We start from the raw sequence: 26,367 nt of genomic DNA, 5'->3' as shown, positions 1-26,367 counted from the left end.
AACAAGTTTGAATTCCCAAGCTGGAGATAAGAGCATCTCGAGTTACTTTTTGTAGCCGCTCTTATACATCCTCTATCTATGTGGGTCAAGTTTAATTTGCCATCGGTGTGTACCTGCGGCTATGTACGGATGATTTCCCAAAGTGTCGGTGCATACATTCGAGAGTATTGTTGGTGCTTGGGTGTTTTTGAGCAGAGAATATGGCGTTTATTGGTGATGGGCGCTACTTACCTCCGTTGTCATTGGGAGGCCCAAAACGTAGGCGCAAGCACAGCTGAAGAAGGTAATGGTCGTTTCCCAGAGCTTCATCATCTTAGTGTTTATAGCCATTATTCCAGTTATAACGCAATGCCAGATTGCCAACTGAAAGGAAAAAATCAACATCGTGGTTGGTTTAATTTTTTTGTCATGAAAAATAAATAAATATATGGGCACGTTTTGAAAAACCTTTTTGGCTCACTCTTTTTACACCCAGACATTGTGGACAAATTTTTCTCTCAACATCTTTTATGCTTGTTTTGCTCAATGACTCATTAATAATTTTTGTGATTGCACACGAAAAAATCATACAGCTAGAGTGATTCGTTATTTCCACCAGTCATTTGGAGTCAATGTTCATCTTCGCTCTGCCGTACCATAGAGTGCCTTTATTCGCTTCTACATGCAATATTTTTAATACGTCCAATCTAAATATTTGGTACTTCAACCCGTGCGATGTAAAGTGAAATACTGGACATCAAGACGCGTCGTAAGAAAGATAAGTCAAAATGGACTAGGCAAAGAAGAATTTTCAAGAGATAACATGATATCTTTGTAAACAGGTTTCGTAACTCGATTTCATCAAAAATTTTTGCCACTCTAAATGTCTTTTTTTAACAAGAAAAATTACAGTCCAAAGCTTGGTTCAAGTTTAGTGGGGCAGGAAAAATATAACAGATCCCCCTCCTAGGTGAACTTAATAGCCGAAAATAAAATTGACTACAAGGTAGGATGGGGCAATCGGAGTGGCTGGGTAATCAGGGCTTTTCTTAATATCTTTTTGTAAATTCATCCAATTGTAACAAAAAAATATTTACTTTACGGTTCTACACGTGTGGGTACTATAATATGCAGTAGACTATCATGTCACGCTACGAGTGTGGGATCCTATTGTAAAACACGTTTAATTACAAACATTGAAACCATGTGACAATAAAATTAATGTTACATTTTTGCAAAACTGTATCTTTTTAAATTAGCAAAAATACCAAACAATTTTCCATAATATCACGTGAAAAAAAAAAAGACATAATCAATGCTTGTGCTACAATAGGAGCAATCAATAACAGCAACCTCCAATATTTTATACTCTTGTTGTAAAATGTAAAGACGTATTTAAACAACATGTATGCACTGTAATAGGGACCCAGTTTACCGTCGTGTTTCATGATATTTTCTCATTCATCGTATCAACAAATGGTCTAAAAAATATATCAACATCTAAATCGAAATGAAAAATTTTTGTACTATTTGAAAGAATTTAGAGCGGCTCTTGATACCTTAACTTAATGGAATTTTTATTTAAAATAACAGTAAATTAATTTTTGTAAAAAATATTGTCTCAAATCGTGCCATCATAGGCCACTTCACCTTTCTGTTCCTTATTTACACATTTTTGATTTATCTTTGAAATCTGTAGAGTACTTATATGGATATTAAAACTTAAAACTCTACTTAACTGTAGATCATCGAACCAAAAAATACAGCTATCAGGTAAAAGTACTGATACCGGAACGCTCTTTTTATTTAGTTCTGTCGGAATGGTGGAACAGTCAATAACTAATGAACTTTTAAAAATTTTGTTATGAAAAAATTTATTTCAGACGGTAAAAGTGGTGTGTTATTATATCAGCAAAATTTATAATATATTTTCAATTGCATTACAATAAAATAATGACATTAGGTACAACGTTACGTAGTAAGTTTTTATTAATTTAAAATTATTTCTTGTGAAGATAAAATTAACCAAATTAATGTATGATAAGTAGGAAACAAAATTTATAAGTAACAATAACATTTTTACCGAAAATCGTTCCGGCAACGGTACCTTCACCTTATGAGCTACCTAAAAAATGATCACAATCCGAGCTTCCAGCAAAAAGAATATGATTTGGAATTTCCCACAAAATAGTGTAGCCCCGGTTGGATGGTGCTTATATTTCAAAGACTTTTTTTCCTACCGAGGACATAATAAACGTCCAAATGTCACGAAAAACGCCTCGAGGTAAAAAAAACGCATTTCATGGCATTTTCATAAAAAAGTGCGCTGTTGGGCACATTATTAAAAACTGCACAATCTTAATAATAAATTTTCCAAATCAAATAGTTTAATTATCTTCATCAGTTCATTCGCACATTTCAAGTATAAATTTACATATAAACATACATTTCTATGTATAATAGCAAGTCAATCATTTTTACCCAGTTGTGCGTGAACTGTGCTGTTACAGAGTAAGGCATTAAAAATAATATATAGCGTCTGACGTGGTAATTTTTTTCGTAAGAATCGTACATTTTTTTGTAAGGTACACACTACACATCGCCTACACATTTTCTAAATTTGGTGTGATCAAATGTACACTGTCCATAAATAAAATTATAAATCTGAATTCGATATTCTCAGGATTTTCAACCATTAAATTGTTCTTTGATCCGGATTCCATGAAAGATAAGTAAACTTACATGACCTGATTCCACGTGACTATATGACTTTATGTAAAAAAAAAAAAAAAAATTAAGAAATAGTATATTACGTATGAGTTTGCAAGGGCTTCGATTTACGAATCGAGAGGTTTACGGCGTAACGAGGTTCGTAAAGAAGCCTTTTCAAACGAGTTTCGTATACTATTTTTCCGCCTGAGAACCCAAAATCAAGCGGCGAAGATGCTACTTTGAGGTTAGAAGGCGGAAAAATCTTAATTCAGCGCCAAGTCTTCAATCGACGACAAATCCTTTATTCAATTCGTCTTACGGATTGGATAAAGATATAACATAATAATGTAATAATGATTAAACAGAGTCAAAGATTTTGAAGGCTTTCTATTAATTATGCAAGTTTTGAGGATGAAAAACACCCAACGAATCATTGGTAACCTCGAGGGTAACCTTGAGCGCGGTTAAGTAGCGTGTACCCACCCAGCCCAATGTAAATCAGCCTTTAGCCTCACCTGTTGCGCGATGCCAAAGAGGATGAGTATGAAGTAGAAGAGCACGGCGAAAAAGGGCGAGACCAGGTCGGGCCCCAGAACGGCCAGGGTCGCGGGCACGAGTTCGGTGGCGAGCCTCAGGGCCTGGTATCCGGACTCGTGGCTGAGATCGCTGCCGGGCCGCGTCACCCGCTGGCCCACCAGGAAGGACGCATGCGCCATGAAGCGCTCGGGCGTGCTGCTGTAGGCCACCGGCGCCGGCTGGTTCACCGACCGCAGGAAATTACAGGCCGGCATTCGCTCTGAAAATATATAGCAATGATCACTGCCGAGATAACCCCACCATCTTGTTATCCTTACTCCCCTGTACCACCCAACCCACACGCAATATGTGGATGATCCATGTTTATATTTTATCTATTTTTTCACTTTATTCTCTTTTTGCTCCGTAGAAGTATATAGACTTCAATTGCATTACATTAACGAACGTCTCCACGCACTACATATCCAAGACGTTGCGGAAACCTCGCCCGTTATTATTCCAGTCTGCATAATATGTTCAACTGTGCTTTATTTCCTAGAAAGCATTGCAATAGATGCATGCGTTTACAACAAAACTGTATACGCACTTACGTCGTATATAAAAGCACACCTAGTACATAGTATTCTGTTAACCGTCTTTATCTTCTATCAGATTGGAATACGAATCACCATCTAGCCAAATTATTCGTGATTTGGTTCACGTACTCGACTGATTATTAAAACCGCCGTCTTTGAATTGGCGGTGAATTTTAGATAAATCCTTTTTACGGCTATTTTTTGTTGGTTGATGATTTGAATAATCATTTTAACATAATGGTGTGCTTTTGATGTTGTGTTTATGATGATAGGTATGATATATATTAAGTGGTGAAGGTGGTTTTTTTACTGATGGAATCATTGTTGATTGAACTACCCTTCACTCTTCCTTAAAATGTCAGAGAATTAAGTAAGGCTTACAAACAAAGAGCCGAAAAAAAGGCTGTCAAAAGTTCAGGTGGTATAACATGAACTGAAAACAAAAACCATACGATTCTGAATCGCGCGACAACGCGATAAAAAATTTTGATTGAGAAGCAGACATATACGTTGTCGTTGCTTATGTGCACATACGTGTATTGGCATTATCATACTCCGATTACAACATTCTTGTATGATGTATGAGCGATCACATGAAAATTTTAGTGAGGAATTCACTATAATTTAACCAACTTTGATCCGAAAAAATTTCACATGCTGAATTCCATGTATAATTGACCTTTTTTGCCTCGATCTTAATCCTTGACACTATTTTGACCTGTTACACCCGTAAAAGTTGTAGATCAAGAAATAAGGGGTCAGGAATAATCCATATAACTGGATATGATAAAAATATTAGCAATAATAATAATAATGTTATGAGTGATTATGACATACCTACTTAGTTGTATGAGTGAAATAACACGTTTTGTTCTCTTTGACATTTGCTGCGCAAGCGCAGTGCATGTTAGTTAAAAGTCCTGCAGGTACTTTTTTGGTTATGTACATCATCATGTATAAAATTATAATCACTGAATATTTAAACCCTGGTCAAATATAACCGTATAAATTCCTTTTTTACTTATCTACAACTTTTACCAATAATGTTAGTCAGAATTATGCTTTGGCTTTAAGATTTTAGTGAAATGAGTAATACGGTTTTTGTCTACGTTATATACAGAGCTATTTATGACTTTCCAAAAGCACACCAGGTGAAATCACCAGAGGTCACTAGTAGACATTTACAAAGCGAAATAGAGTTTACGAAAAATTTATTGCTTTTTTTTAGTGTTCTTAAAGTTTTCTTAAAATTATATCAGAAAATTTTCATGCAGTAATATTTATACTGGTCATATTTCAGAATCTTTTCGACTTGAAGAATTTATTAGGTTTCGTGAATAAATTTTAATGATCCACGGTTTAAAATTTATACTATTTTTTACCGATGCATCGGTAGCATCGTAATGGCACAAAGTGCAATTTTGGGCTCGTGGGCACACTTTACGCCCAGTAAGTAACTTTGGGCGCAAAGCGACAGTTGCACTTTGTGCCCATGGTAATTCTACCAGGTACGAACTCTATTTTTTCTACTTGAGGGCGCAGTAAACGCCCAAAGGTTTAATAAAAGTGGGAAAAAAATTTAGGCTTTTTATTTTACCAAAGTTGTGCCCTACCATTCTTTCAATAGACTAAAAAATATTTAAATTGTTTGTTAAAATATATACAAACTTACTTACCAAACGAACTCGTGACGTAATAGTAGCCATGATTCCTGAGAATCTGCACGCAGGTGTTGGCGAGAAAAGCCGCCAGAAGCAAAACCATCAAAGTCAACACGATCACGAGACTCGTATCCCTCTGCAGCATGTGCTTGTGCTTGTTGTGCGCAGCTACCTGAAAAACGATTTACGATTTCTCGTTATCACTACGCTCATCGTCGATCCCCTTAAATCAGATTTCTCAACAACCACTCCCAAAACCGCGTCAACTGAACGCTAACGCGCGTCTCACCTGCATGGCAGCCGCGCCGAGTAGACCCCAGGTGAGAAAAACCTCGGACGCGGCAGCAGCCCACGAGCGCCCGTTGACAAAAAACTCGTTCCAAGCCGTGGCCGGGAACAACTGGTTGATGGAGCCCGTGGGCGTGACACCCAGTAAGTTGACGCACAGCAACAGCATACTGAACACCGGCAGGGCCGTGAACACGTACACGACCTTGCCGTAAGACCTCAGACCTTGTGGAGGGAACGGAATTTAATTATTTTTCAGCGCAATGTTGTCAAACGAGTGCACCTGTGTAACACAACATACCTTTGCTGAGCGAGACAAAGACGACCATCCAGACGACGGCAAGGTTGAAGGCCACTTGGAACTTGAGGGTGACGACGCCGGGGTCGGGGTCGTTGAGGTGGAGCCGTTGCAGGACGACGCCATTGAAGTAGTCGGGTACCGTCTCCGGGAGCTTGCCGTAGCCACCGACGGTGCTACCGGGAGTACCGCCACCGCTGCCACTGTGGTTGTGGGCCGTGTTGCCAGTGGCCCCGGAGCCGTTGCTCGACGCCGACGCCCTCGCGTCCTCGCGGTACAGCGGGAACGGCTCCGACCAACGGTACTTGTCCAGCTTCGTTATGAACGAGTCCCTGGAAATTTACACCACGATGCACCTTTCGTTTCGACTTTTGTTGCTTCGTTGAATACCGAGGAATTTTATTCATGGGTCACTGTAAACTGTTTAGTCGTCGATGGTTGATTTGAGTATTGCCCTGCTCACGACAATCAGGTGAGATCTCATGCCAAAAACTCACCCGAGATCTCATAAAAAGTATCCTTACTCAAAAAAAAATTAAAAATCCGTTTACGGTATTCAAAGCGGTTCCGTTGGGGATACCATTTGGATGGTACATCGAAAAACACATCTTTACAAATATTGTATGTCAATTTTTAAAAATTAAATATATTTTTTTAATTCTCAGGTGGGATCTCATCTGAAGTTTCGTTTGAAAAGGCACCTGATATCTCACCGAAGAATTTAAAAAATTTGTTTATTTTTAAAAATTGACATAAAATATTTGTAAAGATGTGTTTTTCGATGTACCATCCAAATTTTATTATCGACGGGGGCCGGCTATAAATACTGTAAAATTGATTTTTAATTTTTTTTTTTTTTTTATAAGTAAGGACACTTCCTAAGAAATCTCAGCTGAGATTGGCAAGTGAGTTTTTGGCATGAGACCTCACATGATGGTCGTAGACAAGGTAATAATGAACACATATGAAGAATTGTAAGCGTGAAGAGCAGCCGTGGAATAAAACTTTTTAAAAAGTAATGTTTCATGTAGAATGACAGAATATTATAATATTCCTTGAGGGCAAACGTTATCCATGTTATGTAGTGGTATTTTGGACGAGGTATATAGTGTGATTTCCAGTATTTTTTCAGGCTGAATTCAGTTGCTACGTTTTTATATTTTTATGTTTGTATTTTGTAATGTGATTATCAAAAATGATGACGTTTATTTTATTGAGGACTATAAAAACGAACTCAGTGGAAGTCTTAAGAATTTTAAGTTTTTCATTCGATTTACATTTTCCACTTTCTATTTTATCAATTAGTGTTAATTTACCACAGAATTCTCTAGAGGTTCAAACAATGCTACTAACATGAATCTTTTTTTTTATTTTCTTCGATAAATAACTCGTAAATAAGTAATAATTTAGTCACATTAACTGACAAGGCAAGTCAAGGTTTTTTTTACTCGCAAAAAAATTCTCCTAAATTTGCATGATGTTAGGCGTAAAGTCTGCACAGCCAATATTTATTATGTGTAGTGTAAAAAATAAGATCTGACTCAATCATTCCGACTGAAAATTAAGATTTAGCAATCCAAAGTACTTATTAGTTTACCAAAACAAAAAACTTTTTCAGTGAGGCTGCTATGACTTTAAAAAATGTTTCTTGAGAGAAATTTTAGATGCATAGATTAAAATATGCAAACAAGCCAGTTTTAACATGGAATCATTCTTATAGCACGAAATGATTTGATCCCGGATATGATGACCAATTTTTACATTTTTTTTTTCTTCCAATATTCGCTTCAGAACTACATTTTTGCATTTTATAAGAAATAAACATTAATTAGAATAATAAATAATTCACAATCATTAAGTAATTAACTGTCCATATTTTTGATCATCAACTAGATCTATAGAAATTAAACAATGAGCCATTATTTGTCAGATTTCTAGTTTTATGTGGAAAAAAAAACCTGCCAACAAGTTGATGTGTTTTTAATATTTTACAGGAACTCGTGTCAAATGGACTTGAATGTTCTCAAACACGTTAATTTTGTATCAAATTGTCAGGAAAGTTCGAAACGTTTACCTGAAGTAGACGAGCATCCAAGAGATCCCGACTATGCTGTAAATCCCGATGAAAGCTTGGGCGACGAGCAGAGCGATGCCCACGCCCTGGAAAAGGGGCGATATCTTCCACATGTCGACGACGCCCGCGGACAGCCTCTGGCCAAGGCAGACCTGCAGCGTCAGCAGGGGTATGCCTATTACCAGCGACAGGATCAGGAACTGCGTGATGAAGTTGGCTACGAACGTTTGCAATCCCCTTAGCTCGTGTTTTTCATTTTCAAGGGTGACTATCACAGGATGGAAAAAAAATAGAATACCCACCTCCAAACTGGATGCTGAGTATGGCGAATCGGCTGATGTTGAAGAGCCCGAGTGTGCAGCCGAGGCACGCAAACGCCGAGCTGAGGGCGTGCGGCCACTTGCCCAGCGAATTCTCGTCCTCGTCGTCGTCCTCGGCCCTCTCCTCATCCCTCTCGACATCTCTTTGGCCGCACAGTCTGGAATCAAACAATGTCGAGTTTGCGTTACTTACAACAATGCCCTTTTTTGTTGTACTCAATTTTTCATACTTTTTACAGCTCTTTTCGTTTACTGTATATACTTTCGTCTCAAAATATAATATACATTTTTCTTCACGATCTATTACTACACAGTACATATAAATATTTTGTCAACAACCACGACAATTGCCTACATTCTCTCGTTGATTACGTCACTTGGATTCTACTGTTTAAAAATTCACTAATTGGAATAGGCCACGGTTAATCAGTAAAGATGTAAATTTAATTTTCCAGGTCTACGAACATGTTTTTTCACCAATTCAGTTTAAGAAAATGTGTATTCCTGTTAGTTTAACACAGTAAAGTTGTTGAAATTCATCTAACAATTGAGTAAGCGATTGGAATTTCTCAAATTACTGAAGAAGTAATACACCGCTTCTGATGAATTTTATCAAAAGTAATTTTTACAACACATAAGTAAGTTCTAGTTAATTCAATTTGTTCTAAGAATGTCAAATAAAATTTTTAATGTATGAAGTCTGTTAAGGACCTCAATTTATTGTGAGTGACTTTGCAATGCTAAAGGAAAGGTAGCGTTTCCACAATTTGTAAATATTATTAAATACATGAAAATACTACCAAATTACAATACTCTATGCCTCTTTTTTATTTGTATTGGTAATTTCGTTGTTTTATCTGATTTTTTTGCTAGCTAAAATTTCCTTACTGATTTTAGTAAAGTCAATATTTCTTTTTTAATTTTTCCGAAACTTTTTCAATACCTACTGTCCATTTACGATATGTTTAGCATTTCCTTCTCTCAAATTTTACGAGTAGCTTTATTCAATTTTTTCTCATTTTTATTAAGTCTTTCTTTTTCTCTGCTTCTTTTCTTCAACTTTGTTTTAGCGTGGACAGCTCAGCGTGTCCATATTTAGCAACCCACCGTTTTTTTTACAGGCATAAGAATTTTTTTTGAAAAAAAAGACGCACACAGGATTTTTAAAATGTACCAGGACGAGGTATTTTTTATTTTTTTTTTTAATCAATAAAACACTTGATGTTTGTGCAAAGCATTAAAATCGTGGGTAAGTACTTAATAACCCCGTTTAACTATAAGCAACGCGCAATATATAATTTTACCCCTGCTGATTACGCCTCGATCCTCCTTACTCATTTTAACCAGCTAACATCATCATTTTGCTCATCACCCGCAAGCGTGCACCTACAATTATCCGCGTGATACAACCTCAGTACCTATATCTTCTAAACGGCAACTCAAAATGTAAAAAACGTGTTTGTTTCTCTTTGTTTTTTTTTTTATGCTCTGGCGCTGCACATAAAAAGCCCAACGACGGAAGAGATTGCCCGACGGATAATCGCGTTTATTAATAACTATGATACGGAAGCTCGAGTACTTCGTGCCGGTGTAATCGCGCGCAACACATATAAGCGTGTGCTTATCGTAGGAGCACAGCTCCGGCATCGCTAGATTGCCGCAAAAAGACGTCAACGCGAGTACAGGACACTCTCCGCGATGATGCGTGAGCGCTCCAACGCGCCGCTCGAGTGGAGCTTGTCGATGCTTAATTGCTCGCGAAGAATAATAGGCTCGGGGTATCCTGTTTGCGCGGCTGAAAATATTGAAAAACAACTAAGTAGCGGACGATTAGAGTAACGTTGGAATGGGCTGTTTGCGACGTGGCTGTACCAAGTGCGGGGAAAAAAGGATTTGCGACAAAGTAAGCCTATAGTCTCGGTGACGGAGTTTGGGGCCAAAGAAACTGACTTTGTTTCTCGAGAAAAATAAAAACGTAGCGTCTCTTACTTACATGATTACAATGTTAGTCCGAGAAGTTGCACTAGCTCTTATTTCTAGAGGCAAAAAAGATAAGTTGTCGGGTGATAAGTGATGAACCGTGAATGATGCACAGACCGCGGAAAGGTCTTGACGATTAATTGAAAAAATAAAACTCGGGTGGGTTTGATAAAAGAATTGATGAATGTTTTTGCGATCAAGTATAATTCTATTTAAAATTAGCTAATCTTTGAAAAAAACATGTAAAAACATTCGAGATTATTTTAATAAATGTTGACAGTTTTTACAATTGCATCATTACAAATATTTGTATTCTGCAACATTGAGAAATCGCAATACTATACATTTTTCATTAAACCGTGTTAAATCAAAGTATTTGTAACATTGTTCATAAATATTTATTTTTCAAGTAATACATGTTAAAAAAATTTAATCAATATTTTTATAGATTCGTCATATTAAATTAAATTGTTTGTAGTTATTTCGTAAAATATAAATACATTAATTACTAATTAATCAATATATAATTTACTAAAAACATACTATTTTTTATATTTTATTCATAATGTTGTGATAAAATTTTTTGTTTTTAAAATAAAATACTCTTATTTTTAGGCACGACTGATACTCAGCAGTGCTCTATATAGTTTTACCAGAGCAAAAAGCATAAGTATCCTTGAAACTTATTGTTTTTGCGTTTAAAAAAATTTAACTAACTCATTCAGTTTTTGTTGGATTGGGCTGAAATTTGACCGAAAGCTTCGTCTTTTATGTCTATAACGTGATGTTTTGACATCGGCAAGGTTTCCTGCTTTAGAAAAAAATGGCAGTCGTTTTAAGATGGTACTTGCAGTGAAAAAAAAAAAAAAAAAAAAAAAAACAGTTTTCGGCTATAAATTTGTTACGTGATATTTTTGAGGTTTGCTATGAAAGAAAAAATTGTAGATATGATTGAATTACAACTTTTTTGTACCGAACATTTTCGTCCAAGATATAACGTTCTGTGAGACAAAAACTGCTCAAAAAATGAAAAAAGTATAGTTTTTCGCTGTATAACTTATTTGTTTTACATTTTGGATTTAAAAAATTAAATTTAAAAGTTGTAAATCTTATAAAAATACAACTTTTTGTATAAAAAATGTTGACCTAGGATGTCACCCACACGTTTTATGAGCTAAAAAGTGCGCAAAAATCGCAAAAATTTAGTTTTTCCCCATCCAACTTTTTGTTTTGCATTTAAGAAAAGATATTAAATGTTAGAGTTGTAGATCTCGTCAAAATACAAGTTTTTTGTATTTAACGTGAGTTATGATGTCAAATTGGCGCTCTGAAACGAAAAAAATGTCGAAAAATCTTAAAATTATCTTTGTCCACATCTAACTCACTCATTTTACATTGTAGATAAAAAAGTTAATGTAAAACTCATAGATGTTTAAAAAATGTAACTTTTCTGTATCCAACACTTTGTTAGATAAAATGAACACTATAAATCGCAAAAAATGATAAAGTAATAGCTTATCCAGAAAACATACGATTGACGCACGAAGCAAAGCTGACGGCGATAATCATTGTATTTTAAGTTGTAATCATTGTAACAGTAATATATGTATATACTCTATCATATCAGTCGTGCCTTATAAGCAACAACTTCGTTTTTGTATAAATTTAGCCACTTATTTATTTTTGAAACAAATATTGAACTTTTATCCTTCGAATTTTTTACCTAAACTATTTTATTACTATGAAAATTCAGTTTAAATACGCTCTTAAACAATTAGTTCTAATAAAGTAATCGATAAATTATCCTACCTATATATTTAATTCGAATGAGGTAATCAAAGAATGAAATGAGTCTACATCTCAAATGAACGTCATTATCTGTGCTCGCGTACATGTCACCAGAATATGCTGAGCTCGCCATAAGGTATAACATAGCAAAATCGGACGCACCAAGACCAGTGTACCGTTAATGAAATTTGTCAATTAAAAAGGTACAAACAGGCCTCAAACCGCCCCGCTGAACACGAAACTAGTACACGTTACAATCATACGGAACATTTTTCTCTTGACTTTCAGCCGCGACTTCTCTCCCAAGCCTCGCTCGCTGCATCCGCGGACACGTCGCGCGCTAATCTCTCGTTCCCGTTTCTTCTCCCGTCATGTACCTGTTCGAAATGCCCCACGCCATGCATACCGGAGCCACTGGCTCGTTTGTATGCGCGGGAAATAATCGACTGTTGCGCTCGACAATTGTGCGTACACTGTTTTTTTTTCCTCCACAGTCCAGGTAGGTCCGCGTTTTCCAAGCCAACGATGCGCGCCGGTAACGAACGCGCTCTTTAGTGGACGCGCAAGTACTTACGTATGCGCACCTACGCGTGCATTTTGATGCGTTTTTTTTTCTTTTCTTTCTTTCCGTGCTTTCGGATGATTCGAAAATTTACGAGTGCAGATCGCGACGAGGTGCTTTTTATCTGATCGCCGTAGCGTTGTTCGCCGAAGCCACTTTTTGTGATGCAGTGATCGATGAGTCGGAAGAGTTGTAGAATGGTTTTTTTTTCTGTTATCCGACAAAGAAGAGTTGGATACGATATGAAAGAGGTGTTAAATTCGAAACTCCACTTACAACAGAGTATTGTTTGCTCACGCACATTGAATGCACTTGAAAACGCTGTACAACTACGATGAAGTACATCAAACTTGATTACCGATACAATGTTTTACAATTTGGTCAGCCTGAAATGGCAATTATTTGTTCAACGTATGCACATCTCAGTATGTACAAATACAAACAGAACGTGTGACACCCAAGAGATCGTTGTTCTCATTATGATTGCAGTGCATTCGTCTTTCAGATCTTTTTTAGCTATTCGTTTGGATAGAAGTTTATCTTGATCACCATCGAAACAGCATTTTGACTTGGCATGAAAAAAACATCCAGAAATTTATCTTCCAAGTCATGTATTTTCATGCGGCGAAGTGTTTTTTCTTCCACACGTTGTGGCTTTCACGAGAGTCGAGTATGAAACAATAATATATACCGTTTGATTACATGATACAATAGTAAACAGTTAGTTGTATATGCAAAGAGCTTTTAGTCATGAGAGTTGAATATTCAAAAAAAGAATCAGACCATAAATGATTCAGAAGTTTGTTATTTTTTTCAAGTAGATAAGAAGGATTTACTGCTTTTGCGATGGTCAAAAATCTGAATTTTTCTTTGCGCAAAGGCGAAAACACTCTGTTGTGATTGTTGTAAAAAATTTACTAAAAATTACCTGAACCATCAGTCTCACCTATGAAAATATGAGATCGGATTAGGCAATACTATGTGCGCGGAAAAGAAAGTGAAGTAGAAAAAACGTATATTTACTATGAAATTTCATTCTGTCCCAGTGGCTGCAATCGGTCGTTAAATGTTTAATACTCTTACCCCAAATTATATATTATACATTGGTAAAGTTTATTTTTAGTTTTACATTACCGACAAGCATACGTGTGGCAATTTCGTCTCTTTGTCAATTTTGGCAATTTTGTCTTAATAAATATTTCGAAAAACATAACCTTCAAACGATACATAACCTCCAAAATTTTGACATCAAGCTGGCACGCAAGGCAGACAAAATTTTATGTTTGTACGGAAAAACTCATGTAGAGTATTAGATTTTGCACTACTAAGTATAAAATAAATGTGCTTCTAATAAAGTTGCTAAAATTATGTATACATCCAACAGCAGCTCAATCAGGATTTATATGTTATTTAATTGAAACGGACTAAACAGTTTCTTTGGGATAAAACTTTTTTTTTGCAGTTTAAACTTTTCATAGTTTTTCTTGCATTCCAATAGCTATTTCGACCTGTTTTTGTATTATTTACTATAAAATGTGCAGAAATATTTATAGATAATATATAGAAGTAGTGGTATGAATTGTACATTTATACAACTACATCTCCACAAAACTATTCTTACGCATAATATAACAAAAACAATATTATAGATATTACAGATTTTATTTTACATATTGTAACGGCTCTTCATAGATTTCCATATTATTTTAAATCTGAATTTATTTGAATTGTTTACCATGTGGGATGGCTTAGTCTCAAAAGTTTGCTTTCACAGATCGAAATACATCGACACACGTGAATGACTCATCGTCCCGGAGTTCTGTACGATGCGAAATTGCGACTCTGCGGATACAGACCACTATATGCGACACGTGTATGGAGCGTTAAAAAAAATTTTTTAAAAACTGATTCGATAATGGCAGAACATGGAGCAAAAAATGATGACTCAGTGCTATAGTTTACGCTGTTGGATGCAAACAGACATTTAGTAGAGCTGTTGGCCCAAAACAGAGGCAGATGACTTACTTAGTTTTCGGGAATTTTGTTAACGGTTGCCAAATCTGCTGAAAATTTTTCTTATTTTGCATGAACTTGTAAAATAACTGATTAGCTCTGGTATAAATAAACTCTCGATTTGCTAAGAATATCCATCTTAAATAAAGTGTTAATTACTTTTTCAAGCACCACAAAAAGTATAAATTATTGGTACACTGCTCATGTGCATCCAAACAAAATCTCAACGATTTAAAAAAAAAAAAAAAAGGGAGGTAAAAAAAACAACAGAAAAAGAGGTGGAACCTGATTATAAATCTTATTGTCCGGTAATTCATGTGGAATGTTAATAAGCGGCAAAAAACGATATTATGCAAGTGTTATTCGTACATGTGGGTACGCGGGCGATATAAGGTAACGATTTTTCTTCACTGTAGCGTACAAAGTCCAGGTGTATAGAGGGCGCACATCGTTAGGCCTTGAACTTGAATAATTTAGCATCTTGTCACGGTATTTCCGTACTATTTGACGTAAGAATGCAAATTTTCCAGTAATAAATTAAGGGAAAACAATTAAAATTGATCAGTTAAGCAACAATGACGGAAATGATTGATGTTCTAGTGTAAATTTCATTCTCTCCAGATAATGGATTTCAACATAATTTCGTACGCTTACGAGAGCCAGGCGGTCACAAACTATTTCTCGTGTAACGATTAAAGTTGTCCGATAAGGTAATAACAAGGCAGATGAATTGAAGAGCATAAGGTACCTTTTTATAGTTAGAATTGGCAATGAAAGAGTCCCGTCTCGTGCGACTGTTAGCTATAACATGTATCCTACTTCTAGACTTCTTCTGGCATCTATTTTTCTCCGTTCTGTCACCACTTTATTGTGGGGATAGAGGAAGGTAAAAAAAGTACGGACGAGTACCTAGTCATGCTGTTGCACTTCAGAGAATCATCAATTGTAGTTATGCAAGACGCGTGTGATTATCGAAAACACATTAAAATTGCATCGATACTTGGACATCACCTTTATGTAACCGGACAAATTGATCATGAACTGCCAATAAAGTCTACCTGCGTTTGCATATTTTATTCGATCCCTGTTATTAACGCTATTAAAACCGTATTTTCACGCAATGGTTTATTGTTCAATTACTCTCTTGTTTCGAAAACTATGTAACACTCACGCAAATATTTTTTTATTGAGAGAGTCTTAATGGATTGATGCAATCAAGTTAATAGTAGCCAATACTAATGGTACACACTTTGGTGAAGATGGTATATAAGTATCACTTCTGATGTGTGGTAAACATCGAGACGTGACAACACTGCCTATTCTCGAATTTGTTCTACAATATGTTCTTGAGAATAACTTGAAAACACGAACAATTGTAAAGTCGCTTCTCGAAGCGTATAGATATTAAGGAGGTTTGGGAGACTAATGGGAGTATCATTCAGAGAGGCAAAGAACGGGGAGTCCCCCCTTCCCGCGCATCAGTCACCGAATCCAAACCATGAATAATATTATTTCTTGGAAAATAAAAAGAATTATTTCACGTAAAAGACTTTACTCTCCCTCTTTCTGTCCATACGTTACATCGTACACGTAGCACGACTTGGAATTCAGAGCATACCTAGTCACGCCATCACGAAAATCTCCACACGAGTAGGTGTACATGTACACAAGGAAACACTGACGTACACCAGTATAAGGGTACAGGAGTAGTTATAAAACGCAGTGGTAAAAAATATATCTCGCATCGAATCGCCGATTTATCGGCACGAAGTTGAAGGTCATCTCTGCAAGACGGAGGAAGGTGGACGGGCGTGTTGTGTTGTATTTTATTTACTTCGTGTCACCACTGTACGATATATTATGTTTGCAAGTGTGTTTTTCTCCACTACCTTCAATTCGGCATTTAAGGATCGTTTTTTCTAAGTGTAAATGGATACAACTAAGTTTATTTTAAAGTATAGTTAAATGCTTTTTCAAACTCAATTCAGTGCTATACTTGTTTGTCAAAAATGTTTATGCAAATATTAAATTTTTTCTACTCATAGAAAATGGCCAAGAGTTAAAGTTCCATTGCATTTCAGTTAACACAAAAAAGTATGTAGCGCCACAAAATCACATAATAGACATCTGTATTGACTTGTATGTCTTTCGAATGAAGTAAATAATGAATTTTACGTACTGTTGTCAATTTTTGCTTTATAGTATATAATTTTAAATAACAGAAGTAATTGAATAGCAAAAAAACAAGAGAATTGCGTTATTTTATTTCTTAAAATAGTATCTCTCTATTTTCCATTATACAATCCTAGCCGAGTGTAGCAGAAACTACAACTGTATTGATATATTTTTCCTGCATGTTAGAACATACCATTCACGATGATGATAAAGATCAGCGAAATCTTTATATTTTGTATACTATGGAATTCTTATCACCAATGAGCATAACCAGACTGGATTTTGTTTTACTAACATTAGTTGAAAGAAAAAATGTATTCTTTGGTTATTGCCACATATTATTCAATGTATAGAGAGTAAACCATCGAAATAATCATTGAATTTAAATCAACAATTGATATTGTTAAATATTCTACAAATCATATGTAAAAAACATAGGATTAAAAAAATGTAGAGTAGTTTAAAAAGTGGAAGTGCCGAACAGCCTGAATGGCCCATTCAAACGCAGGTTAGCAAATACATAAATTATGGCTGGGGCTTGATGAAAAAAAAAAAAATAAACCCACTGAAAATTGAAATACATTTGATACACGACAAATGAAATCTAAGGCTCGGAAAAAGACAACATAACTATTACGCGCAAATGTAAAATGTACATACACAGACCAAATCACTTCTGAAGAACAATTTTGCAAGTACACACGCGACGACACGCAATACCCTAACTATACCGGTAGGCAGTATTACAGCACGGAAATTGAAAAAAAAAAAAAAAAAAAAAAAATCTGCAAGGATACAGGAAGCGCAGCGACAAGAACGGGAAAAGAGGAAGGCATTAAAGTGATGCACCAGCTTGGTATAGTTGTGTCTCTTTAGTTGTAGCAGGTTTAATGTACCTTTGCAGGCCAAAGAACCCTTGGAGGTACGTGACACGCTCTACCGTAGACTCGCGCGAGAATGTAAAAAGTTCACTTATTACCTGGAATCCTGTACACAGAGATTATACAATGGGCTAATTGCTCTTACGTGAGATTTATAAATAATTTTAGATTTCAAGAAATGTGTGCGTGTGATTTTACAAACGATTCCATGAGGCTTTTACTGTCGGAGTAACACAATTTTCATCGTATTTTTATAGTTTTTATAACAGTTTTATAATAAATATTTTTCTGAACACTTTTGAACGGGAAAAATCAACATGGAAATGCTACAAAGTGCAAAGTTTGTAAAAGGGTGTTAAATATGCAACATAAATATTTTACTCTCTATAGTCTCTTGGCGTCAATTGTTAGAAAAAATTTATTTTATTTGGTTGATCTGGTGAAACAGCTGATGAAGCATCGATTTCTGATATGATTGTATTATTTATCTCAATTTACATACATACACACAAATATATACATAACACATATATAACACATGTACATCATATTTATAATTGGTCATCCAAAGTAACTACCCGATCAGAAATCTAAAGAGGCTATCTCAATAGCTCATGAGGGCCTCACGAGGCTGCCTCAGTAGTACCTCACGAGGTGCATCACGGGGCGCAGTGGAGGCCCTCGTGAGGTCACCCCAATAACCTAATTTTATCTTATGTAAACAGATTTTTTGGAGCTGTCAAACAGAAATAATATTGAAACTGAATTATTTCTATAAATTAGTAGTGACTAAAAAGTTTCCCTAAAAATGAGTGACAAAATAAAACGGTCAGTACTATTAAATAAAGAAAGGGCTAAAAAATATCGTGATGCGAAGCGTATTCGAGTAGATAATAATAGTGTGATTACATCAGATAGCTCAGACTTGATGGATATTTCCATACAAGATGAAAATAGAGTAGCTTATCCTCCACTAAATTATTTTATAAATGTTGATCAATTTGAAAGCGAACAACAAAATTTATTGGCCGATAGTGACGGAAAAAATAGTGAAAATCCTCATACAATTGTTGATGAACCTAAACAAGAATCTTCAGTAACAGAAGAGCGGAGGAATTGGACTGTAGAATGTAATATTACTCATTAAAATATTGATTCGTTGTTGAAGCGACTGAAAAAATTTCATCCGGAGCTGCCACTTACAGCTAAGACTTTATTAAAAAGAAATTATAAATTAAAAGATAAAATAAAAAAATTCAACGAAGATTATTTATTTTCTAATTAATATTACTTTAGGGCTGAAACACTTTCCAAGTTCTGAAAATAATCTTAAACGTTTTTTTTTGGTTATGTTTACATAGAGATATAGCTCTTATGGAGGGTACCTCAGGAGAGCCCCACGTCCCCCCCGTGATACAGCCTCACTAGGCCCTCCAGTGGTAAATGGGGTAACCTCGCGAGGTACTCATGAGTGCCCTACTAAGATTTCTGATCGGGTATTAGTAAGTAGGAGCTAATATTGAAAAAAAAAATTAGTGGCTCATTTCCTGGATTTATACACCCTCGTTCTGTACATGAGTTTAGCGTACAGTCAATACATCAGCTCAAAAACCAATTAAGATACCTGTAAAACGAACTTTAGTGTAAGCTTTGAAATCAACATTCTTTTTCCGAAGTGAGACAGAAATTTTAGTCTCAGATGTTTTTATTGGACAGTTTCCTAAATATTTCATAGCAACCTCACGATGCTTATATTTTCTGTACCAACTTTCTTCGTATGGAAACCTAAAACAACCTAAAAATCCCAAGCCAATCAAAGGTTTTATCGACACGAGTCCGATCATCATCGGTACACCAAAAGCGCGCAGCCTGTCGCAGGTAAATCCAGCATAAAGTCATTCCAGCGAAGACGCAAGTACTTACACATGCAGTCACAGAAATCGAGCGAGTGACGAGCGAAGAGAAAGAGACTAAAACTAATGTTCATGCCAGTCTCACGACTCGAGGGGGATGAGAGTGAGTTCGATCCATCCGCGCCTTCCGTTATACATGACCTGCAGGAGGAGAAGAAGAGGAGGTAACTAGACTCTTGATTGTGGACCGTGGGAACACCGCATCGGCGTATGAAAACGGAAAGCGCATCCAAGGAGTATAGGGTGATGGGTACAGTTTATGTGTACATGGTACAATGCAGTGTATGCAACTCGTAAAAAAAAGAGGCGACTGTCTTGCTGAGGGTGAAAGCAAGCTTGTACAAGTTAGTATTTTCCGATCGTGGTTTATTTTCGGTTGACGCGGAGAGTATGCAGCTTCTGAACGGTAGAGCTAGCTTGACTAAGCATTGATTGATTACAAGGAAATTTTCTCCCGTTGGATGTCAAAAGTTACGATGGTTTGACAACAAAAACGGAGTTTCAACATCCATAAAAATTCAAAAACTTCCAATTGAAATTGTGATGTTACCTTGGAAATACTATTTTACGGCGAAGCCAAAGTTTCAAACAACTATTTTTTATTAAAAAAGTTTATTGTGCATGTCATGAAAGCGTAAAAAAGTCTATAATCTTTTTTTTTATCGCCTACTTGCCCACTAGTTTGTAAAAACAGTCTTGTTTAATACACAACAATAAACAAATCGACATTGCACTATATATTAGTAAGACTTAAGAACTAAAAAATACTTTAAAGTGCAGTCTTCGACGCAATTAAAGAAATTTATTGCCATTCTTAAATATACCATGGAATTTCTGTCATTCTGTTTACCATTTTTTATCACTATAACGTATATTATTTATCTTACAATCTTCGTTAATCTTTGTCTATTTTTTTCCACAAACCACTTACTCCTAGGTTTAATGATTCTGATTATATGTATCTATCCCTCTCTTTCCAGATCTTTTACTTTTTGTGTATATTTTTTCTATTCTTTTTATCTATAAACTTGTATCTATATAAAAAGATTTGCATCTTTTTTGTTTTCTCTTATTTTCTTATATTTTTGTCAGTACTTTTTTTTCATGTATACAGTTATTCTATCTTCATCCGTGAGTACATATCTATATTCCAAAGGTATTCTTTTACATACGTTATTGTATTGTTTTTTAAAATCCCTTTGCCTTTTTTGGTCTATTTTTCTTTGTCTTTACATAAATATGTCTTTTTTTTATGTTTCAACTTTATTTCTTTAACTATGGCTCTTCGTATTTGTAACCAGGTTTCTATACTTAATCTTCATATTAATTTTTTTAACTCGATGCTTATGATCGAGTTATATATCATTTTTCAACGTTATTATTATTACTTTTGTTTCATATAGCTTTTTAATTGTATCAGAGTGTAAGATTAATCAAAATTATCTAAAAATTGCTTAGAATCGAATCAAATTGTAGGGTGTAGTAAAAAGATTTGGTATATTTAACACCTTTGAAACATTAAAATAATTACCCAACTTTCCTCCATTTTGTTACGGCTGTGGGTGTATGTAGGAAGTGAAAGATGGTTGTGGGCACATTCCACATAAATCTCTATGTAATACATGGATATAGCATACGAAAACTTCCCACGAGTGTCTAATTGTTTGTTTCCACCTGCTGCGGTACACAAAGGTTTTACTGTCATGGACTTACTACCCTTCAGCGAAATTATTTCGTGCAACAATTAAAGTTACATAATCGCGGGTATGAGATTAATAATCTGCGTCTTATAATTACGTGCCCATACTTCTAATGCTAACACTGGACTTATATAGTCTATTATCCAATGACTAGAAAATAAAATATCATGAGTTTACTAAAAGGTGTTCCAAACATCTTCCGTTTTCATAAGAATGCACATAGATAACATTGTATATCTTGTTTTAGGAATTGCATTACAATTCTTTCTAAATATTAAGATTTCAAGTATACTCTCTACTCGCTGTTTCAAATTATCATCTACCAATACAACATAGTTATGCAAGATTTTTGGCTTGCTGTGATGAAAATAGCCAGATTCGTAGCTTACATTGGTTTGATGATAATGCCCGATAATACCTTGTGATAAGCCCACATTCAATTAAATTGAACACAAGTGCCCCCATTGACAGTTAAAAGATTAGTTCGTTAAGCGTTGAGAAATATTAAATATTTATACTTAATCTGCAATGAAGGTGTTATACCGTAAAAGAATGAGGTGATAGATCAGCTGTTCGTTGTTGCAACGGTAAAGCAATAAGGAATTGATCTATTTGCAAACGATCAATTGCAAATAGATCGTTATCTCCTAATACATACTGTAACCTGTTTAAAAAAATCTAAAAAAATTGCAAGACTAAAAATTACATGATATCCAATTAGCAAGATGACCAAAGCCAAAATGACAACTAACCGCTCTAATACAATTAAGTCGCAATTGTAGCGTACAAATCAACTTGCGTTACGCGTACGTATTACCTACATCCATGATGCCTACTTTGTAATCAATCGTAAGTGCCGACTGGCTTGACCTTGATCTGCATTTAGAACTTTGTCGATGCGAGTGTTCGATTAACACGTGAGTGCGCACGGTAGCTGGAAAGCAAGTGTTCAATTTCCAGATTAATTGTCCCGAAGAAATTGCTTTTTCATGTTTTCGATCTGTCTCTACCAGGGTAATTGCTTGATCATTTTTTGATTAACTTTTCAGCTAGTGGTGAAACTTTATGTCAAACCCAGAAGCAGAAACATCCTCATGACTGTGCATAATTACAATGTTTGGTGTTTGATGAAATGTGATTATCATTCTATCGTTTTACTAATGACTTTTGTGAAAAACTGAACCCTAATGTTGAATGATAATTTTTATTGTTAAGTAAAAACGCAGTTCAGAGCATCGTAAGATTCTATTTTCGTACCAAACATCTACAAAATGTTCAACAATTTTAAAATGTGTCCTCACACAGCTCGAGACGTACGTGCTTTAATCTTAGCGATCCGTGTATTTCAAACTCGGAATCCTGATTCTAGCACTTTTGTGATTCATCCATCAGCCATGCTTATTTTACGATGTAAGTACATAGCGAAGCCAAACTTTTTATTACGCTTCGGTAGATGTACTGTACCAATTCGTGTTACGTAACGGTGGTAGGTACATTTTCCCCATCAATTTGAAGTTGCCTAGTTGTTAGGCATTAGAAATGAAAAATCTAACAATGTCCACTATTTTTTGTACTTTAAATCCAAACTTTTTGTTTGTAACCGGCATTTCTCGATATCCGATACAAGAGTCGTCCAATGAAATCCTTTAGATGAACATAGATTTGAAAGGTACAGAAAGTCATCGATCAAAGTGTGTTTTTGGTAGTACCCATGGGTAATTCAAAGTATCATGGGCAAATAAATCTCTAGTCACTAGGTTTGATATATCTATGTCACGTTTCGTATACTCGCAGACATGGATCCGTTCTAAGTATTGAATCAATCAACATGTGAAGTTACAAGTTAAAAAATGAATATGAGTCACATATTCTGACATCTTATGGATGTAACTTGATCAATTTATAAATAAAGCGTCTACTGACTACGTGTAATGAAAGCTCTCTAAACACCCTTTTTCCCTTCAAGTATAATTTCTTGAATCACTTTGAAAATACCATAGTATACGCATAAGAAAACTGAGAAGCACAAAGTACCGCACGGAAAAAAAAGAAAACGCGATTAAATTTGCAATTGTCGAGACAATTGATCGTAAAAAGTCGTATGAGATGAAAAAAGAAAGGCAGCGAGTATTGCTTGTATTTACAGCAGCGGAGAAAGAACAGGAGAAGTGGTTTTTAAAAGATTCGAATACCTGCAACGCACGGGTGTAGGCCCATAAAAAGAAGGAGCGTGGATAAAGAGGAGTTTAAGGGAGGCGCATAGCAGGCTTTCAGCTGAGCGTGACCTAATAGGCAGCGGAGCATTGCCGGCAGTCAGCCGCGGCCGTCGATGTACGAAGAAGATTCACTTTATACATCCATGGTAGGCAAGTTTTCATTTCCTTTCCGGCTATGTACATAACCCACCAGTGTCGAAGGATTCGCTTGCGCAACGGGTATCGGGTACCTGTTTATGTACATACCCGTGCCATGTCCCTTCTATTACGGCACCAGCTACAATCTAGCTATTCTTTGGTAGTCCGTTTTGTAAATTGCTTGGCGTCTACATTTTGTCGAGGGTGTTTGGCGGTTCTTGTGAATTGAATTGTTTTTTTCCCGAATATGTGTGATTTATTTCTTGCGCGAAGAAAATTAATATTTGTGTCTTCCAGTCTAGGTAAAGTTGGTATAAGCTGTAGCAGATTTTGAGTATGGCCGTATGTATGGGATATTTGTTATTGGATCAGTGTCTGTTGTCATTGTAGCTCTTATGCACGTTTATCGTACGAGTAATTCCTGTGCATTAGATGCAGGACTGGCAATTGTATACGTGAATACAGGAAACATTTTACAGAATTAACTCTACAGTTACTTTGCAAGACCGATCTTTACTTGCTGTCTTGGACTTTTACAAGTACGGGACTGGCCATTTGTGATTATTTTGGTTTCATCCAAATTCCATATTTTGGTGACATAAACTATGTTGTATCAGGTAAAATTTAGCTCTGAACGCAACCTCAGAAATTACTCGTGATAAATACGAACTGCAGTTCTCTTTGAAAAAGTATCCATTAAATTTTCCCGAGATTCAGGAGATTTTAAAAAGATGGTCATCAGTGTAGTAAATCATTTTTCCTCAGAACACAAAAAAATTGTCTCACTTCTTCGTTGACTTCAACATTGATTTTGAATAAGTTGCATGTAAGCCCAGTTGTTTAATTCCAGTATGAGAATTAAAATAAGAGCAAATAATTATTCATCGAGGTCCCTCTCAGGGCCATACCATTTAAGTTAAGCTTCTCTGATTTACAAGAAACAAAAGATTCTTAAGTTTAAAATAGTCTTAAGTAGATATACCAGTGATTGTAAAATAAGTATACTGAATTATATTATCCTAATATGAAATTGATTTGTCAACTTGTCATGATTAATGCAGATAAAGGTCCTGGTCTTACAAGCAGATTCACTGGGTGCAATAAGAATAATCTCCTGAGAATCACTGATCATATTAACCCTTTTTTGTCTTTCAATTTTTTATCAAGTCACTAACTCTTTAATGAAACTGATCAGTTTCTTATCAAAATATTTTGAGTAAAAGTACCTTAACTTTCAAATCCAGGCTTAAAGCCATCAACTATCACAACTGATTATATTTCAAAATAAATGATAATATACACTAAAATTTTGAGAGTAAGTTAATTTTAATTCAAATTATAACACACATCAAGCTTAGCACGTTAACTTGGTTTTCTTTTACGTAAAAACTACCATAACTTTAAATAAATTTCGTAAACTTTTAATAACCATGAGTGAGACGCTATCAAATATTTTTTTATTGCTAAATAAAAGTCTAGAACCGTTGTTAAGGCTACATTCATTAAGCTTACACAGTTATTTCCATGAGTGTGGTTGAATAGTTTGGCATAATACAAGTCTTGTTAAGATTTGTTAAATTAAAAAAAAAAAAAAAAAAAAGCAGAAAAAATATGGCAGCTAGGAAAAGCGTGTCATGGCCACAAAGTTTCTTGAACATCAGAAACACGTAACTAATGAGCGCCTATGGGTTCAATCGCATCAATTCTGCGTTATCACGCATCATACCAATAACAGCATTAGTAAGAAGAGAAAAAGTCTTCATGAAAAAAAAAGGAAAAAAAAAATTAACATAACTTCCTTCGATTGTTACCTAATACGCTGTCTCCTCTGGCTCCAATAGAAGTAGTGGCGACATATCGCCGTGTCGTCGTTCATCGTGACGACCGCATTTTTTTCGAAGCAGTGGCAGGCTCGCTCCACGCAGCGGTAGGACCTTCCAACGCGCGACCTTGACCTTTCCGAGCCGCCCAATTGTCTATCTTACCACAAGCGCACGTTCCTAAATTGTTCCGCGCGATTATTTACGATTTTAAGAACCTCCAAAAGTGCTTTTCGACCTTCCCATCGAAGAGAAAATTTATTTTCTCAGACGGAGGATCGATTGTCGATTCCTATGCGAGTTGAAACGAAAGTAAAAACTGTGAGCCAAAGTATGGTAATTTCTAAAATTTTACAGGAGAGGACGAGGACAATGAAAAAAACCTTGTGGTGTGCTCGTTTGTGCGTGGACTCGTAGCGGTCAGCTACTCTTGGCTCTGCGCACTATTTACGTAATGTCGTACTTGAGAATCAAAACTCTCGAGTCTGTTTTTCTTTCGATGGAACTGTTGGGTGCGTTTCACGGAATAGCAGTAACTTTCAAGGAGTCAGAAAATACAAAGTGGCACGTACATCTACACAGATTCATATACCATGGATATCGTTGCTACGTTGTATTTTCTACTTTTTTTTTTTTCACGAAACAAATCCCAAATTTAGGATGGCTCAATATCATGTAATTGCTATCCTACTGCGTAATTTTTATCGATGATTGTTCGTAAGGATCGTGGAAAATGA

General features: G+C 35.7%; 1 protein-coding gene across 1 annotated transcript in view; it reads right to left on the bottom strand.

Moving 5' to 3' along the window:
* Window positions 1–26,367, bottom strand: part of LOC106641351 (bedraggled) — a 129,428-nt gene that overhangs the window by 10,219 nt on the left and 92,842 nt on the right. Inside the window, exons 5-11 of the mRNA XM_089590076.1 lie at window positions 8,427–8,602; window positions 8,125–8,341; window positions 6,054–6,382; window positions 5,754–5,977; window positions 5,480–5,636; window positions 3,207–3,487; window positions 232–363 (exon numbers count right to left, since the gene is read on the bottom strand). Coding sequence (XP_089446202.1) covers window positions 232–363; window positions 3,207–3,487; window positions 5,480–5,636; window positions 5,754–5,977; window positions 6,054–6,382; window positions 8,125–8,341; window positions 8,427–8,602 — 1,516 coding nt within the window. The remainder of the gene's footprint in view (window positions 1–231; window positions 364–3,206; window positions 3,488–5,479; window positions 5,637–5,753; window positions 5,978–6,053; window positions 6,383–8,124; window positions 8,342–8,426; window positions 8,603–26,367) is intronic.

The sequence above is a fragment of the Copidosoma floridanum genome, unplaced genomic scaffold (genome assembly GCF_036245765.1).
Source record: "Copidosoma floridanum isolate Cflo_tuat_1 unplaced genomic scaffold, Cflo_Japanese_pri ptg000011l, whole genome shotgun sequence".
Lineage (NCBI taxonomy): Eukaryota > Metazoa > Arthropoda > Insecta > Hymenoptera > Encyrtidae > Copidosoma > Copidosoma floridanum.
The sequence above is the reverse complement of the archived record's forward strand: the minus strand, read 5'-3'. Positions and strand labels throughout refer to the sequence as shown.